Below are 18,419 nucleotides of genomic sequence, written 5' to 3'. Positions count from 1 at the left end.
GACCCAAAAAAGCTTCATAAGGTAAAGCACAGAAATCTTATGGATTGTTGTGGGGGAAACTATAGTTGTGGGGAATCAGGGAAAAGCATATGAATCCAAAATCGCCAATGAACTTGAGTCTCTCCAAAATAACTATTACCCACTGGCAATACTCCTCAAGAATTCATGGGGAACAGGTGTGGTTTTAGAGGATTGGAGAAGAACAAACATCCCATTTTTAAAATGAGGAACAAAGAGAACCTAGGTGGGGTGAGTTTATAGACCAGTCAGCCTAATGTCAAAACATGGAAAGATACTGGAACAAAATTATTAAACAATCCATTTGTAAGCACCTAAAGGACAACAGGGCGATAAGTAATAGTCAACATAGATTTGTCAAAAATAAATCTCGCTAAATCAATCTCATTTCCTTTTTTGACAGGGTTATTGGCCTCATGGATAGTGGACAAATTGTAGACATGATTTATCTTGATTTTAGTAAGGCTTTAGACACAGTCCTATGTGACATTCTAATAAGCAACCTAATAAAATATAGTCCAGATGAAATTATTTACAACAGGTTAAAAAGACTGTACTGAAATAGTAGTTATCAATGGTTCCCACTATCAAGATGGGAGGAGACATCCAGCAGGGTACATAGGGGTCTATTTTGGGCCCAGCACCATTTAACATTTTCATTAATGACTTGGATAATGGAGTGGAGAGCATGCTTACACAATCTGTGGACAACACCAAGCTGGAAGGGATTGTAAGCATTTTGGAGGACAGGATTAGAATTGAAAAGGACCTAGATAAATTGGAGAATTGGTCTAAAATCAACAAGAGAAAGTTCATTAAAGAGAGGTGCAAAATACTACATGTTTGGAGAAAAAAATCAAATGCACAAAAAGAGAACTGTAAATAACTGGGGAAGTGGCAGTACTGTAGAAAAAGATCTGGGTGTTCTAGTGGATCTGAAATTAAATACGAGCAAACAATGTGATGCAGTTGCAAAAAACCCACTAATATTCCAAAGTGTATTAAGAGGAGTGTCTCATCCATGACATGGGAAGTAACGGTCCCACTATACTCAGCACTGGTGAAGTCTTAGCAGGAGTACTTTCTCTAGTTTTGGGCACTACACTCTAAGAAAGATGTGGATAAATTAGAGACAATCCAGAAGATGTCAACAAAAATGATGAAAGTTTAAAAATATCTGACCCTTGAAGAAAGGTTAAAAAAAAACTGGGCATGTTTAGTCTTGAAAAAAAAGAGGACAGGAAGACCTGATAACAGTCTTTTAATTAGGGATGTAAAAAGTTAACCAGTTACCCAGTAAGCATTAGCCTTACCAGCATGCTTATCTGGTAACTGGTAAACCAGAGGGCTGCGACCGGCCGGAACAAAGCCCTAGCCCATGTCACATTATACGGGAGGGCTGGCCAGAGCAAGCCCTCCCTTTGCAGCAGATGGCCCAGCCAGAGCAAGTCACTTGACTACAGGACCCCAGCTCTCCACGTCATGTAACCAGTTAACATTTTAAAATGGGTATTTACATCACTTCTTCTACTATGATAAAGGTTTTTATAAAGACAATGGGGTTTAGTTGTTCTCCATATTTAATCAGATAGGACAAGAAGCAATTAGTTTAATCTCCAGGGATGATTTAGGGGGAAAAAAACTTTCTAACAAAGATAGTTAAATACTAGAATGGGTTTCCAAGGGAGGTTGAGGAATCCACCACTGCTGTCAGGGATGGTATAGGTTTACTTTGTCTTGCCTCCCAGCAGGGGATGGACAAAATAACCTCTCAAGGTCCCTTTAAGCCTCACATTTGAATGATTCTCTTACTTCCCATTGCCCGCACCTCATATCTAAAGTAAAATAATTGCAGAGAGGGAGTTTTATGATAAGATGCTAGGAAAATGGAGTGGTCTTTAAGCACCAAGTCCTAACACGTAGAGATGTTTACTCCATTGAAAACAAAAATCAATAGAGCAGTGACATTTGAGTTTTGATTGCACTGCCACAAGGCAACAGGTCTTTCCTGTACCAGATGGGACCTTGCCATAGCAGAGTAATTTTGAATGCTACATATCCTCTTACAAGGCCCTGCAGAAAGGTCCTACATATGAGTATAGAATTTAGAAAAGGTTGCTATATGTATATCTGTCTCTCTGGGCAGAAGCACCTGGTGCCTGTCACTGTCAATACTTGATATGTGGCGGGTATAAAGCAGAGCAAGGCAGTAGGAGTGGAATATACTGTTTTGTATACTCTCCACTAATAAATTTTAAACATAAACTCCTTTGGTTAAAGCAAAGAGCCTAATGCTCCATTGTACTGCCTTGTGGCATCTGTTAAGTCTGTAGTTCAGGTTTATATCAGGCATCCTTTTCAGCCAGCAAGTGTTATTACATCACTAAGCAATTCTCTCAAGTTATCTACACTTATTAATGCAGTCTATTAGTTTAGTCTTTCCAAATATGGTTTCATCAAACCCCAGACTACAGAGATCACCAGGAATGCCTACTCTGGGTGTCATAAGGGCATTCAAGCTATCAGGAGTGAACACAACCATGGCTATCACAGTGTAGCAGCAGAGCAAATTCTGACTCATTGTAAAAACAGGCTAACAAATGGTGTTAGTATTATAAATCTTTCCAGAAATAAATCACAGATGGTATTCAAGGCCACCTGCAGTTTGCGCTGAAAGGAGTTCTTAATATTATATGCATAAAAAATATAAGGTCATGCAAACAAGATTTTGTTTTAATATACAAAGAGTACAATTCAACACAGTTTAAACAACCCCGTATTGCAGATTTTAAAATATATAAAAAGTCAGTTTGTAAGGGAGTGTGGGAAAACAAAAAAAATAAGTCTCAGCAATACGCTCTAGGGTTTTGTTTTTAAATGGGGAAGAGAATGGAGTGGTGTGTCTGGTTAATGTCCAACTCATCACAAATGAAGTTATGATGCAGCTTTTTCTCAACGTGGGGCAGCAGGAAATGTTGATAAGGCACATATACCTATGCACCCTTTGTTTGAGCCTTTCTCCTGCAGGATCTCATGACGTCATGGTAATGCAATTCAGTATTTCCCCTGAAATTTCCAGCTTTTTATAAATGAAGCCCTAAGTAGTTACACTTGTGTTTCTCAAAGCTCAGACTCTTCCTCTCCTCTACTATTTCCAGCCAGTAAACCAACTTCTTTGTCTCCTATCCCTTCCTCCACAGGGAATTCTTCCCTCTAGGGCAGATGTTCTCCCTAAGGCCTATGGGACAACTCCCTCAGGAGTCCCCTTTGCTGTCCAGATGTTATGAGGTCAGAATAGAAAACCCAAAAGGGCTGTCTGAGGGTATGTCTACACTACCCTCCTAGTTCGAACTAGGAGGGTAATATAGGCATACCGCACGTGCAAATGAAGCCCGGGATTTGAATTTCCCGGGCTTCATTTGCATAAGCGGGGAGCCGCCATTTTTAAAACCCCGCTGGTTCGAACCCCGTGCAGCGCGGCTACACGGGGCACGAACTAGGTAGTTCGAACTAGGAAGCCTAGTTCGAACTACCGTTACTCCTCGTGAAATGAGGAGTAACGGTAGTTTAAACTAGGCTTCCTAGTTCAAACTACCTAGTTCATGCCCCGTGTAGCCGCACTGCACGGGGTTCGAACCAGCGGGGTTTTAAAAATGGCGGCTCCCCGCTTATGCAAATGAAGCCCGGGAAATTCAAATCCCGGGCATCATTTGCAAGTGCGGTATGCCTACATTACCCCGCTAGTTCGAACTAGCGGGGTAGTGTAGACATACCCTGACTCACTTTCTCAAACACAAAATACATGTGTATGTGTGTATATTTTCCCTCCCCATTTTATACTTATGTACAGATATATTCACACCCATACCCACACACCCAGTAGAACCTCAAAGATATAAACACAAGAGTTACAGACATGCTGGTTTTGCCTCCCTCCCTTTGGAGGAGAATGTGCTATTTTACCTCCCCACCCCAGGAAGGGGCCATGCTATCTTATCAAACACACAGGTGCACCCTCTCTCCTGTACTTTATTCAGTTACATACATTTCAGAGTTATGGGCAACCTCCATTCCCTAAGTGTTCATAAATGAGGTCCTACTCTGTGTGTGTGTACACACAGACTAAATGCATATAGCTACAAATACTTTTTATTGTATTATGCAATATCAAATACCAAATATTATATAAAATTTAAGTTCAGATTGTAAACAGGAACTAATTCACTTCTTTGCCCAGGTTTCCCATGGGAGATAGAACCTTGGAGAGTAGCTCTGGATTGCTTCAAGATGACTAATTTCCTCTACCTTCTAAATGTCTCTGTCCCTCCCCCCTTCCCCTGCCTTCCTCTTCTTCTTCTCCTGTTTCACTTTTGTGACTATTCACTCAGCAGCAAAAATCACTTATAAATAATTAATTCAGTTATAAATAAACTATGTCTCCATTTGAAGATCATTGTATCCTCTCAAACCCAAAGATAACTCTCTTCTGTGCCTGTAACTTAATCTGAAAACAACAATATACTCTTGTGAAAAAGGATTAGGACCAAATTTCTGAGACAGCTGCCAAGTCTGAATGCCCCAAAATTGTGGTGTTCCATTTTGGGTGCCAAAATGTTTGCCTACCTCAAAAGAGAGTTGGGCTGCACAAAACGTCATTTGTGCAACCAAATTAAGCAACGCTTCTTATTATGTGACAACGCCTTAGTGAAAATGTGTTGATACACAGAAACCCAAGACTCAGAAGAGTCAAGACTCAGCCAACAAAAACCTCATGCCTAAAATCTGGGAACCACAATTTTAACCATGGAAATAGAGATGACAGGATAAGACCACTTTCAGTGTTTAGTTGTGAATTAACACAATTTTTCAGGTTTGCACTTTTCGTGCTTGCCACAATGCTTATTAAATCAAAAATAACAATTGGTTGGAATTGATTTTTAAAACTCTGCTATCTTCATCCATACACATCAGCTTACATTCATTCCTGATGAAGGCAACGTAGCACTTAGGAAGAAGGGAAAAAACTGAAAATTTAACAGCAATCAACAACAAAAAATTTTCATTAGCCCTTTGTAAATATTCATCATATCAGCATGAAACTGAGTGACCTGATAGTCTCTCTCATACACACAGATAAGACGGGATTTATTTCATGTTAAGGTTAACATTTTTTTTTCATCTCAGGCAACAGAAGAGCATAGTGAGCAGAAGCAGAAAATCTGCAATGACCACCCTTTAGTCTAGCTTTTCCCAACCTATTACAAAATAGTATTTTATTACCTTAACTTTTTTTTTATTTTGTGAAGCAACAAGTTTGTTCTGGGACCACAACAGCATGGTTGAGAAACTACTAAAGAGGTCTATTACAGTGATGTGTTTATTGTTCCACTGCAGGTTAGCTAAAAGGTTCATAACCCATTACAACAATTCCAGAATGCCAACTATTCGTGAAATCTAGTTTATACATATTTTAGTTTGCCTCCCCAAAGGCCTGTGCTTCCAGGTTAGATTTTAATGTTTATTTCTGTATCTGAAGAGAGAAACTTTTGCATATTTATGCACACACAGAGAGTTGAGTTTTTCTTATAAATGATTATGTTCCTCTCTAGTTTTACATTTGGTCTCAGTTTTCATGTTCCCCAGCCACAGCACAGTTATAAAATTAGGCTACACACTAATTCACAAAGTTAAGATTCAATACTCCACATTGAGTGCTTAATGAATTTTCTAAAGGGTGATCTGCCAACATTTCAAACAAACATTCATTTTAAAGAGATAGTCAATGGGACCTCTGTCCTTTGCAAATATATTGCTCAGCAGGTTTATCATCAGAAAATGTTCTTCTGTATCATTGATTAGCTCCACAGAAACCAATGGAGCAATGCCAATTCATGTCAGCTGAGGATTTGATCCAGCCAGTCCCCTTAAAATAGGAATGCAAACAAATGGTTAAAGCTCTATTCCTGGCTGTTATCAATGTGCGAACGTCCTGCAATCTACTCATCTGTAGAACAGTTATATTACTTCCTTTAAAGAACTGTTACATCACTGAGCTAAATGACTGCAAAACAATTAAACATTGACTGAAAGATACTGTAAGTCTCAAATATTAGTATTAATTATAGTAATTTTGATAGGGGTTTAGATGTCCTAGTACATTGTGACATCATAATTTTTGTTTAGCAAATTTTCATACTTAATCTCATATTAAAATTGCAACAAAAACAACACCAGTTGCAATTTGCCATAAAACGATGAAAGCAAGCTAAAAAGATCAGCAGGACATCAACACTGCTCCTTATGCAAAGGGGCTGCAGTACAACAATATGTCGCTTTCCTTTTCTTACCCTTGAAGAAACTGCATACATGGTCTTTGCAGTGCTCCGCACCATTGCTTAAACAGGAGCAAGAGACCAAGATTGACAATTTCCCTCTATATAAGGTAACCTACTTTCTTACCACTGGCTTCCTAGGGCCTCATCTGTAATTTTGGGAGTCTAAGGCCATGTCTTCACTAAATGGAAGATCAACGCTGCCACGATCGATCTTCTGTAGTTCAATTTAGCGGGTCCAGTTAAGACTTGCTAAATCAAACACAGAGGGCACTCCCATTGATGGCCAGTCTGCAAGGACTCCTCATTTTTTGAGGAGTAACATTAGTTCAAACCAAGAGGTTTGGTTCGAACTAACGCGTCCCAGTGCGCACTTTCACTTTCAAAGCAGCTGTTAATCAGAGTAATGTGCTGGCGAGATCATGCTAATGAAGCACGGGATATTTAAATCCCCACTTCATTGACTATTTCGAATGCCTACATTTGCATCCCTAGTTCGAACTAGGGTGCAAGTGTAGACATATCCTTTAGTATTACAGTCACATTGTGAGAAAATGTTGGTGCAAAAGTTAGAATCTGTGTGGGTGCTTTTACTAACATTCTCAAGACTGGAAATTTTAGGGAGGCTATACTCACTGGGGAAAGTCTGGCTTTGGAATTTGCTTATAACCATGGCATATATCTAGACCCTGCACTCATCACCATGTTATTTACTTACCTTTTCCACTGGTTGAATAGAGTTAGAATTTGTTGAACATCTAGGTATAATGAAATACCTGTTGACTCAGGACTTCAAACAACTGGGATTGATTGTGTGCAATTTAAAATATGGTATTCTATTTGCAATTTTTTACCCACATTGATTAACATTTAAGAATACAGGCCCCAATGCTCAGGGATATACACAGTAAGATAGGGGGTGCTCGGGCAGAAGAGACAACATGAAAAAAAGAGACGAAAGTTGGACAGAGAAGTGGAGCAGGAGTGTCAATGTATCAAATATTAATATCCCCATTGTACAGATATGGAAAACTCAGGCACAGAAAGATTGAATGATTTGATCAAGGTCACACATCTAGTCAGTGGTAAAGTCACAAAGCAGAACTTAAGGAAGCCAATTCTTAGTTTGAGCTCCAAGCACTAGACAACACTTGTTTTTCTATGCATATTATTAAGCAGGGTTAGAATGTTAACGCTTCAGGGTGGATACTTACAGCTTGATTTTATTAGGTGTCAGGCAACCCCTGCTCCCACTGAAGTTAAAAAGAGCTGAAGCTACCTAAATCCTTTGAGGATCAAGCCTTTTACATGGCATAAGTACTACAGACATCATCATCATCACAGGCTACCTATCTAATAAAATTTAATAAATATGGTCTGCAAACAATTGTAAAATAGCCTCCTGTGTAACTGAAATACTGCAGAGCAGAAGACAGGATAATTACAGGTTGGTGCTGCTTAGCTAGAGATATAGCTGAGCAAAATCTATTGTCAGAAAATACTATAAACTCGGAGTAACACACAAGCAGCTGCCTGCACTAATGGCAGTGTCAATATGGGGAGGGAGGAGCAGTTAAGCTGCCACGGGTACTAGTAAGTTCTCTTTCACAGATGGCTAGCGTTTGCCAATACTTACAAAAAACCCTAATGGATCTCCACATTTTTGTTGAATGCCTCTCACATTCATTTTCCAGACACGGTGGAAGGCAGCAAACATTGTCCTTCCAGCTAATCATGATTAGCTGAGGGTCTGTTTCACAGACATCAATATTATTCCTTAGTTGGCCAGAGGACAGTCTAATTCTAATTGGACAGAGGTAACTTCTGACTTTCCATTGCATTTAGGGTCTAAGCAAGCAGCAGTTCAATAAGAAAATGTTCCCTGCCATTTTTCTGTTAGAATTTTTTGCCATGAACCACTTCAGAAATTTTTGAAGTGGCCCCAGGCTGCACCAGAAGGGGCAGGGCTTCAAGCAGAAGGTGTGGGGCCAAGATACTTCCTTGCTTTGCCACCCACAGACCATGATTGGTCTAGGGGCGGGAGAGCACCTTTGCCCCCCCCTCCTCCAAGGTTCCCCCTAGGTGCCCATGCCCCTGACGGTGGGAGGAGACTTTGCACACTCCCTCTTCTGCCCCCAGGTCAATCAGGGCTTCGGGGTAGCACGTGAAGCCTCCTCCCACCCTGCCAGGAGTGCGTGGTGCTTCTAAGCATCACGTGATCCTGGCAGTGCAGAGGAAACTCTGTGCATTCCCTCCTGCCCCCAAGCCCTAATTGGCCTAGGGACGGGGGAGCAGCAGGGCCTCCATGGGCCAGATCAACCTGCTTGGTGGGCCAGATTCGGCCTGTGAAAGCCTTTTGCCCACCCCTGCCCTATGCACATGTCCTCTTGCACCAAGCTATGTTCTACATGCCTTTCATGCCATAGTTCCCACTAAGATGCATGCTTGCATTTCCATGAGGAAATGAAGGACCATGCAGCTACCACCTGGACCCTGGAAAGAGGATGTTGAAGGTGAGGTGGTAGGAGCAATAGGGAGTGGGTGGGGGTGGGAAAAGTAAGTTTGCGGCATCCTAGGACTCACAACCCCAGTTGAGCTGGGTGTGGCAGCCCAGGAGAGATGCAACTTGTCCCAGTGGCTGCCTCTGGACAGCTCTAGTAGCACTGCAGCAGCACAGACAGAGGAGAAAGTCCAATTTTGTCATCTCTCCCAGCTCCAGGTGCACTGCTGCGGTAGGGAGAGCGGAGAGGGACAGTGAGGGGGAACACCTTAGCCTGCCAGTTCTGGCCCCTCCCCTGCTGAAAGTGACTGGCAGCTGAACTCAGTATCTCATAGCTTCCAGATTACTCAGGTGCACAGTATGAAGCAGGATAACTTTGCCTGGCTCCTTGTCACTTGTTTATGGGTTATTTTGCTCACTGTTGCTTTATTATTTATTTTTGCTCTTCTCTGTGTGTGAAGTATTAAAATAAGAGTTGATACCCCGAAGAAATTGTATGAGCCCGAGTAAATGCCTTTTATTCTCCAGTATCAGAATATATGTTATTATTTGCAATGAGAGCATGACTATATCTAGTTGATTCATAGATTTGCTTAGCATCTTAGATCTCAGCTATGTGGGCAGATAATATGCGTCCTGCCAGTAAGTGCAGGGGGTGATCCCACGCTCTCCCCTCGGTGAAGGAGCAATGAGCCGGGGGAGAGGAGCAGGGTAGGGCCACATCACTCCACTTCTCCCCTCCCCCACTGCTGCGGGTGAGTGTGTGTGTGGGGGGGTGGGGGGGCACTGATCACAGCTGTAGGCCCCAGACCGCCTGCTAGTCCACCAGGCCACCAAGAGGCTCTGGCCTCTTATCCCTCCCACCCATGCCCCACTTGTGTTTTCTCACATGCCACCCCTACCTAGAAGGGAGATAGTTTTGTGAACTTCAAAAGTCCATAGCATGGTAGTGATTTAGCAGATGCTTCATCTTTTGAGAACAGCTTTCTGCGAAGATTTAGTGGTGAATGGTTAGGAGGAGGTTATTAAATTGGGCCTCTGGGGCACATTTTTATGCTTTCATTTAATAGCCATGTCTTTGTTTTATTTATACAGCTGTTTTCAGTATGCCACATTTTGGTGTATTTACTAGCTTGAGTTCTTAGAAAGGATGATAAAATAGATGTACTCCAAAGGCAGTGTTAATTTTATTTTTGATTTCATATTAAATACACATCTTAAGCAGTGCACCTTGTTAAATATCCCTTCTTCTTATCTATGAACTTTTAAAAATATACATCTCATTTTTTTGTTTGTAGTGGTGGCACATACCCACAAATTGCCTTGATATTGGTGCACGTTCCAAAATTCAATCTGACCATGGATGGAACAAATTAGAGGGAATTCTGTTTCCCAACTTCTCTTTTCTGCCCATCTTTTCTCTTTTTCTGTGTTTGTCCCTTTTTCCTCTCTGGTGTGATTTTTTTTTTTTTTTTGGTATCTGTTTTTTGCTGTTTATTTTTCTCTATCTTTTATTGCTGCTCTTTCTTGTGTTTGTGCTTCTCCCACATTCCCACAACTCCGAAAGAGGCTGCATGCTACAAGGGTGCCCGTTCATTGAGCTGTGGGGGCCAGTTGCACAAAACAACAGAAGGAAATCATTTTGGGAGTCCTGAAACTCAGGAACCCCTTGATCGAATAACCCCAAATTTGGCTCATGAACACTGCCTCAGGCCTCCACGGTCACATCAAATTTCCAAGTAATCCAAGTAACCAGTTAGATTTTAGAGCAGTAACAACAGTCAAGTTTACAAGCATGTAAATTGGTGGGAATGGAAACCTTCCATCCTTTTTTTCTGGGTTAGCACACAGACGTTATAAAAACATGCCTTTTCTTAAATACCATTCTTAGTTTGGGTCCCCCAAAATTTAGTGAGTGTCATGCACTACCTTGGGTAAAACTTGACAGACTATTTTGACCGTCATCAACAGCTTGATCTCTAGCTCTGAAGACAAAAAGCCACAAACACCCTAGAAACGTTTTGAAAATTGGCTATTTTGGAAGTGACGGCATATTTCCACAACCTCTAGCACAAATGACCCCAAATTTGAGTCAACAACCCTTTGGCTTCACCCGCCTGTCTTGAATTATAGGTCTCAAACTCAGGCCCACAGGGTTCCTGGGAGCTGCCATGCTCCCGCCCGTCACCTAGCAGCCTGTAGGGATGTAAAATCCCATTTAATTAGTTAACCAGTTAAACATTAAACTTAACCATTTGACCAACTAAATGGGGTGGGCTGGACTGGAGTGACCCCCTTACTCCCACAGCCAGGCTGGAGCAGCCCCCTGTCTATGGTGGGTGGGGGACTGCTCCATCCCCCACCGGTTGACCGTAACCAGTAAGTCTCACCTGTAAGCCTTAACGGGTGAGGCTTACCAGCTAACCATTAACATCCCTAGCAGTTTACTGGTAATAGTTTACCTGAGACCCACAACACCCAGCCCCAGTGTGAGGCTCCATGCTGAGGTCTGATTGGCAGAGTGCCAGATCAGCAGGTTGGTCTGGTGGCTGTACTGATGATGGCGGCAGGAACGGGAAGCTGTCTGAACAGCTGGGTCCCACTCTGCTCTGTGGTTTTCTGCTCCCTCCCCAATTCCTGCTACCTGCTCCATCTTGACTTTTGGTGTCTGCTGTGTCATTGTGATCTCCAGTTTATCTCCTCCTTCTGACCTCCTGGTATCCTGACTCCTGTCTATGGACTACAGACTCTAGCTCTGACTACTAAGTCTGTTTACCCATGACCCAGCTACGACATTGAGGCACACCAAATTCCAAACAAATCTGATGTACGTATGTCCGTTTTAAAGGATTTAGAAAGGTCAATATTTAAACAGAAGTCGGAATGCAACCTTAACTAGGGTAGTGTGGCTGCGCCCGTCGGAAGGGACAGCATGGTCTGTAGGAGTGGGTGAGGGACTGGGCATCACAAAGCCTTAGTTATAACCCTGGATCTCATACAAACTCACTCTGGGTATGTCTACACTACAGCGTTAATTCGAGTTAACTTAATTCGAAATAGTTAATACACAAAACCTATTTCAAAATAGCGTTTTGCTATTTCAAAATAGTGCGTCCACACTGAGTGGACCCTGAACCGAAGTTAAGGCTGGTAAGAACCAGTGCTGGCAGGGCATCACGTTAGGACTTCTTGTGTGGGGCTGCTGCCTGAGGCTGACTGAGCTCTGTGCTTAAAGGGACCTGACCCCCACCCCAGACAGACAGTTCTCAGGGTTCCCACTTGCTTGTCTACCTCGATGAGGGACAGCAAAGCAGTCCTGTCTTGGAGTGCCCTGAGTGTCTGCACTCGGACACATGGCCCCATGGCAGAGCTGCCCCTTGGCACGCCGGTGCGTTTCGTGGGGTCGTTGCCATCAGCCCGGCTGCACTTGCTGCAGGCTGCCATCGGGGGGCTGTCAGGATCCAGGAGGCCCTGCAGGAAAGCATCCACCCCGAGGAACCCTTAGAGCCACCCCGGTCCTCCCCACCGGGGGCGCGTGCCCCATTCCTCCCTCACGTCCTTCCAGATACCCTTCCCAACCCCCCCTTCCTGATGTCAAATAAAAGACACTTTTTTCATAAACACGAACTGTCTTTATTTAACAAAACTGGGGAGGGGCAATGAAACTCTGGGAAGTCTGGGGAAAGGAGGTGGGAGACGGGAGGAGAGAGAGTGGGTGAGGCAAGGGGGAAAACTGGGAGGAGGGAGCTCGACGGGGAAAGCAAGGGGATGAAGGGGGAGGGGAAGCTCGGCACTCAGGGGTGGGGGTCTCGTCGGGCCACATGTCTCCCAGCACAGCGGGTGCGAGGGCCTCAGCATCCCCGGGCGGATGGGGAGGGCGGTGTGGAGGTTGAGGTGGGGGGTGTGGAGATTGAGGAGGAGGGTGAGGAGGTTGAGAAAGGAGAGGTAGGAGCAGGGGCAGGAGTGGGAAGAGGAACAGTAGCTGGGGGGGCAGCAGGCGCTGGGGTGGCACAGGGCAGGATGCGCTACAGCAGGGCTTGCAGGTGTGAGCACGTGGCACGGTCCTGGGCAAGCTGCTCCCAGCGAAGCTGCAGGTCCTCCTGCACCCAGGCCTGGATGGTGCGGTACAGGGCTCGCAGGGCCCCCAGGTGCTGGGCCCGGTACCCCTCCCACGTCCTGGTGGTCCGGAGGAGCCCTTGGGAGCAGGAGCATGTCCCAGGCGGGGTGGTGCGCCCTGCACATGCAGCTGGTGTGACTGTGAAGAAAGAAGGGGAGTGGTCAGTTCTCCATGGGGACGCAGTGGATGATGCCCAACACCCCCTGCGAGGTGAGGATGACCGTGCCCTGCACCGTCAGAGCCGACGTGCTTGCACAGAGGCCATGGTTGGGATGTCTGGCTCTCCTTGGGAGTGGGAGCTGCCCCAAGACCGCACTCATGCCCCTGTGCTGTGTATAGTGTGGCCATGGTGGGGGCGAGATGGCCCCTGCCTCTGTGTTGAGGTGGCGTGTGAAGGGAGGGTGTCCTGCTGGATCCCGCCCCAGGCTTGGGAGTGTGTCAGGTCTCTTCACACACGTGTGTGGCTTTCGGGCCACGGCCCCTGTGCGGCATGCAGCTGGAGCCAACTCCCCAAGGGTGGCACAGCATGTGCCCGCACGTGCACAGGTGGCTGCGTGATCTATGGGAGGCATGGCCCACGCGCGCAGTCCCTGGTCACCCTTACCCCTCTCCCCCTCCCGCCCTCTGGGGTAGGGGACAGTGACGGCACTTACCTGGTGTGGCCTCCCCTGACGACCCTGCTGACTCCGGTGCCGGGACAGCTCAGGGTTCCCGCTGGCGTGGTACCCTCCATGCTGGCCGCTCTGCCGCACCTGGGTCAGGGCCCTCTGGTCCCGGCTCGCTGCGCCTCGGGGTGGCACAGACCATCCCGCCCCCCAGGATTCGGTCGAGGACAGGGAAATAGAGGCAGGTGTCAGCCCCTGCTGCAGCGCCGCCCCTGGTGGCCCTGGCAAACCCCTGCCATAACTCTTTAATTTTCAAGTGCACCTGCTCCTGGGTGCACCTGTGGCCTTTCTGGGCCATGGTGGCCGCTATGCGGCCATAGACGGCCGCGTTCCTTCTCCTGATGCAGAGATCATGGACATTGGGGGTCTCTTCCAAAACCTCTATGAGGTTCATGATCTCTGCACCAGTCCAGGCAGGTGTGCGCCATCTACGGCTCCTGGCTGGCCCCTGGGTGCTGGGGGACTGGGTGGGGAATGGCTGGCTGCCACTGGATGGGATTGTGTGGCCACTGGGTAAGGGGTTGCAACTGCTGGCAGGCGTGGCTCTGGCATGTGCCGTCTGGCCAGAGTCTACCCCTTTAAGGGCTCCGGGGCTGGGGGAGAGGAGAGGAGTTTTCCTTGTTTGGCCCACAGTGGCCACCAGGGGAAACTGGGAAGGGCCGGAGGCCAGCAAATTCGAATTAAGTGTTTACACAGCACTTATTTCGAATTAGCTATTTCAAATTTGGCGTTACTCCTTGTAGAATGAGGTTTACCAAATTCGAATTAAGTGCTCCGCTATTTCAAATTAAATTCGAAATAGCGGTTTGTATGTATAGACGCTATTGAAGTTAATTCGAAATAACGGCTGGTCCCGGCTCGGCTGTTATTTCGAATTAACTTTGCAGTGTAGACATACCCTCTGTGATTTTGGGCAAGTCAACTCATCTTGCTGTTTTAGATTCTCCTCTGTAAAATGGGGACAAAACTATTTACCCACCTAGGCTACGTCTAGACTGCAAGCCTCTTTCGAAAGAGGCTTTTTCGAAAGATACTTTCGAAAAAGCCTCTTTCGAAAAAGAGCGTCTAGACTGCAAGCAGTACTTTCGAAAAGGCAAGCCGCTTTTTCAAAAGAAAGCACCCAGGCAGTCTGGATGCTCTCTTTCAAAAAAGCCCTGTTTGCATTCAAGAACGCCTTTTTTCGAAAGAACACTTTCGAAAAAAGGCGTTCTTCCTCGTGAAATGAGGTTTTCCACCATCGAAAGAAAAGCCGCGTTCTTTCAATTTAATTTCGAAAGAACGCGGCTGTAGTCTAGACGCAGGTGAAGTTTTTTCGAAAAACCCTTGAGTCTGGACACAGCCCTACTAGGCAGGGCTGTTCTGAGGATAAAGTAATGCCAGTATTTGTACAGTGCTTTGAAGATGTGAAACTCTGCATAGGTGTTAAGTATTATCATTACTCTACCTTGGTGGTAACAGAATTGGTATGTTTCATACATACATCATTAATAATGTATTAAAATAAATGGCCTGAGAGCCTATAAATACAGCTATGGCAACTCCCTCCCATTTACCAGTGTACATTTAGTGTAACAAATGACACCTCACTGCTTGATGTGTAGCTATGGAAACTTCTGAATGACACACAAAGAATGGGAGAGATGCCAAATTACCTCATTTAATGACATAGAAACACTGAGCCAAAGAGCTTTCAACTTAAACCATAATTGCTACCAAGGAGCTGCCTATTGTTAGGAAAAGAGAAAAACACAACACTTCATATGCCCGATGAGGAAAGTTTAAGTAAACAGTCTTAATAGTTGTTTCAAGGAACTTACCTGAGGGCAGTTTTGTAGTGATAGATGGCTCCACTGTTACGACCCTGGTCTTTCAGAAAATTGGCATAGTTGTAGTGCACCTTGGCATTATGGGGCAGAGTCTGCACACCTGAGCTATAAATGGGAAACAAAAAATGGAAAGAGGTTAACTGTTAAATGTTCAGACAGGTGCCCACAGATTGAGAGCTTTAAATCAGTCACAGTTTTGTACAGATATCACTCTATAAATGCAAAACATTAATTGCAATCTATCACCAGGGATTAAGCATGGGGTTTGTAGCACCAAGGACCTCTGTCCCTAGAGTTGAAGAACAGATCATTAAATTTTCAGAGTAAATGCATCAATTTTGGATGCCCAGTTTATAGACTCTTACTGGGTCTGATTTAAAGATGGCAGGTACTTCGCACCTTTTTTAAAAAATCAGTCCCCTTTCAGGCTTCTCAAGTTGGGCACCCAAAGGCCAAGGAACCCAAGTCACTAGTCACCATTAAAATTCTTAACCTAAGTACCTTAGCTAGAATTAGCAGTGGGTAATAATTCTGCCTGAATCAGCCACTAGAGGGGGATGCCCGATGCACACTGCATAGTGGGTTACACAGGAGCAGAAGGTACCTGGGGCTGAAAAGGAACTGAACTACTGGCATTATCATGTAGAACACATGCAGAAAACCACACATGCACAAATGTTCACTCCATTTCCAAATCAATAAAATGCCTGACTCAGTAGCTGTTCGATTAAATATACAGAAGAGAGCACAACATTGTGCGACTCTAAAAGATATGCTGTAATGATGCTGGACACTAAGAAATAACACAAGAAGGTGCATCATAGGGCATTTATCCTACAAGGAACTAAATGCTCTCTTGCTACACTAAACAGAGACAGACAGCCAGAGGATCTCTGAGGGTTATTTGGAGCAGAGATGGGTGAATAGGTTCATGTCACAAAGAACAAGAACTGACTCAAACTTCAGCCCAATTTCTTTTCACACAGTTTGGTTAAGGTTAAAGTACCCTTGTTTCACTGCTGCTTCCTCCTTCCCATTCACCAGATCAGACCCCAGTCCGATCTACAGAAAGCAGCTGCAGAAATCATGTTTCCAGTCTTTCCACCAGGCTTTGCCTTGCTCCTCCTTTCCAGTCTTAGAGCATGCTGATGTTACTAGGTTCCAAAGAGGAAGCCACGTCTTGGCTCACCTGAGAGACTAGAGAGAGCTGCTTCTGAGACCCACATCACTTTAAAAGGTAATGGGATTAGTCCAGGATGGGACTGGGAGAGGAGCCGATATAGAGGTCTCATAGAAGGCTTGGATAAGAAGAGGAGGGAAGCATATTGGGCCTTGGTGGGAATGAGGATGGGACAGAATGGCATTAGCACTGTGGAGGTGAGAGAAGGAAAGGCACATTGACGTGCATGCACGATGAGAACAAGAACCTTTTTACAGGTATATCCACGCGAACAACAGACCTGTGCTTTGCCTACAGGGGTTAAAAAATTACGTATGGTTTCCTAATCATAAGTTATTTCTAAATTATTTATCACTATGGCACAAGTCATCCTGTGACTAATTGTTGAATTAAAGCAGTTTGTAGATGCTATTCTTAAGAGAATGAGTCTCTATATTAGTTTTTACAAAAATATTATATACCAGCAGCAAGTAATGTGTGAATGCTATGGCTGCATTAATTTCCATTGGCCTTGGGTGCTATTAACTAGTCATTTACAACCTTCAAGGCATTACTAGAATATTAATTCTTATATGGAAATTGAATCATTACATCAATGACTACGCCTTATATGAAAATGTAAGTAGTGACTCAAAACTGTTACCGTCTCAGAGCTATTCAGTAGCTGTAAGTCTAAAGAGTGGTTGATCTCATTATAAAACCCTTGCCCAAACACAGCAAAATGAGTAAGTGGTGAGAATTACATGTTTAATTCTAACGAACTACCGTCTTATTCGTGACACAGGCATTTTTTTTAATAGTATTTTTCTTTTGACAGTTGCCCTTTAAGTATAATTAATCAATCACTACGGTTCATTTATTAAGACCTCCCTACATGAACATTCTCTCTCTGCCTGTGGTGTGTGTATGGAATAAGAAAGAAGGATAATATTTGTATTGCTGCTGGTTTTTTGTTTATTCCTCTTTGCTCAGCCAATAATTCTCATTGACCTATTTGTTCTTTTATATAAACTGATGTGCTGATCCTGCAAATGCTTGACAGAGTACGAGGAGTTTCACTGAATGCCTCAAGAACAGCCACTGTATCAGATATTTGTAGGACATGCGCCTATGTAAATAAATAACACTTCTGAACCATTGTGCTTGATTAGAACAGGATACTTTGTTCTCTGTCTGAAAGAGGAAACAATCGTGTTCATAACCAAAGCCAAGTGAGAAAGGGTGGAGTATAAATAACAAAGCAGCACACAGTGTTTTTCCATTTCTGTTTCCCACCAAGCCCCACTCCCAACCTCGAGAACATATTTTTCCATTATGCATTTCCAAACACTTTTTTTCCTTTAAAGAATTTATTGTAATTATGCCAACTCCAGGGGAAAAAAACCCAAACAAACAGATCCACTGAGTATAAAAGTCACTTTTCAGGAGGATTTTCTTCTCTTCTGACTACTTTGGCATCTTTATCTGTCATAAATGAAAGATAAAAGCAGGCAAGCCATTTGCACATATTTTCTCTCGCACATAAAAATGAACAGCATCAAGTAGTCCCGGTGAGATACAACACACTGTTAGCTACTATTAGAATTCCCAACTTCAAATGTCATCGTTAGCCACATCCTACTTGGCCAATGTTGAGGCTACATCTACACTGGGAAGGTTTGGCAACAACAGTGCTGTTAACATGAAAATGTCACCAACAGTGAAAAACCGTCAAGCCAGTTTTTCTGCCTCCTATTGTTGACATTTCATGGCTATATTGTTAGCATCAGGACGACAGACAG

General features: G+C 44.2%; 1 protein-coding gene across 6 annotated transcripts in view; it reads right to left on the bottom strand.

Annotated features, from left to right (window-relative positions):
- TMTC1 (transmembrane O-mannosyltransferase targeting cadherins 1) overlaps positions 1–18,419 on the bottom strand; it is a 227,093-nt gene that overhangs the window by 49,318 nt on the left and 159,356 nt on the right. For all 6 annotated transcript variants that reach the window (XM_075940705.2, XM_075940711.2, XM_075940703.2 and 3 more), the window contains one exon: positions 15,450–15,563. In XM_075940705.2, coding sequence (XP_075796820.2) covers positions 15,450–15,563 — 114 coding nt within the window. The remainder of the gene's footprint in view (positions 1–15,449; positions 15,564–18,419) is intronic.

The sequence above is a fragment of the Pelodiscus sinensis genome, chromosome 1 (assembly GCF_052426305.1).
Source record: "Pelodiscus sinensis isolate ZL-2025 chromosome 1, ASM5242630v1, whole genome shotgun sequence".
Lineage (NCBI taxonomy): Eukaryota > Metazoa > Chordata > Testudines > Trionychidae > Pelodiscus > Pelodiscus sinensis.
The sequence above is the reverse complement of the archived record's forward strand: the minus strand, read 5'-3'. Positions and strand labels throughout refer to the sequence as shown.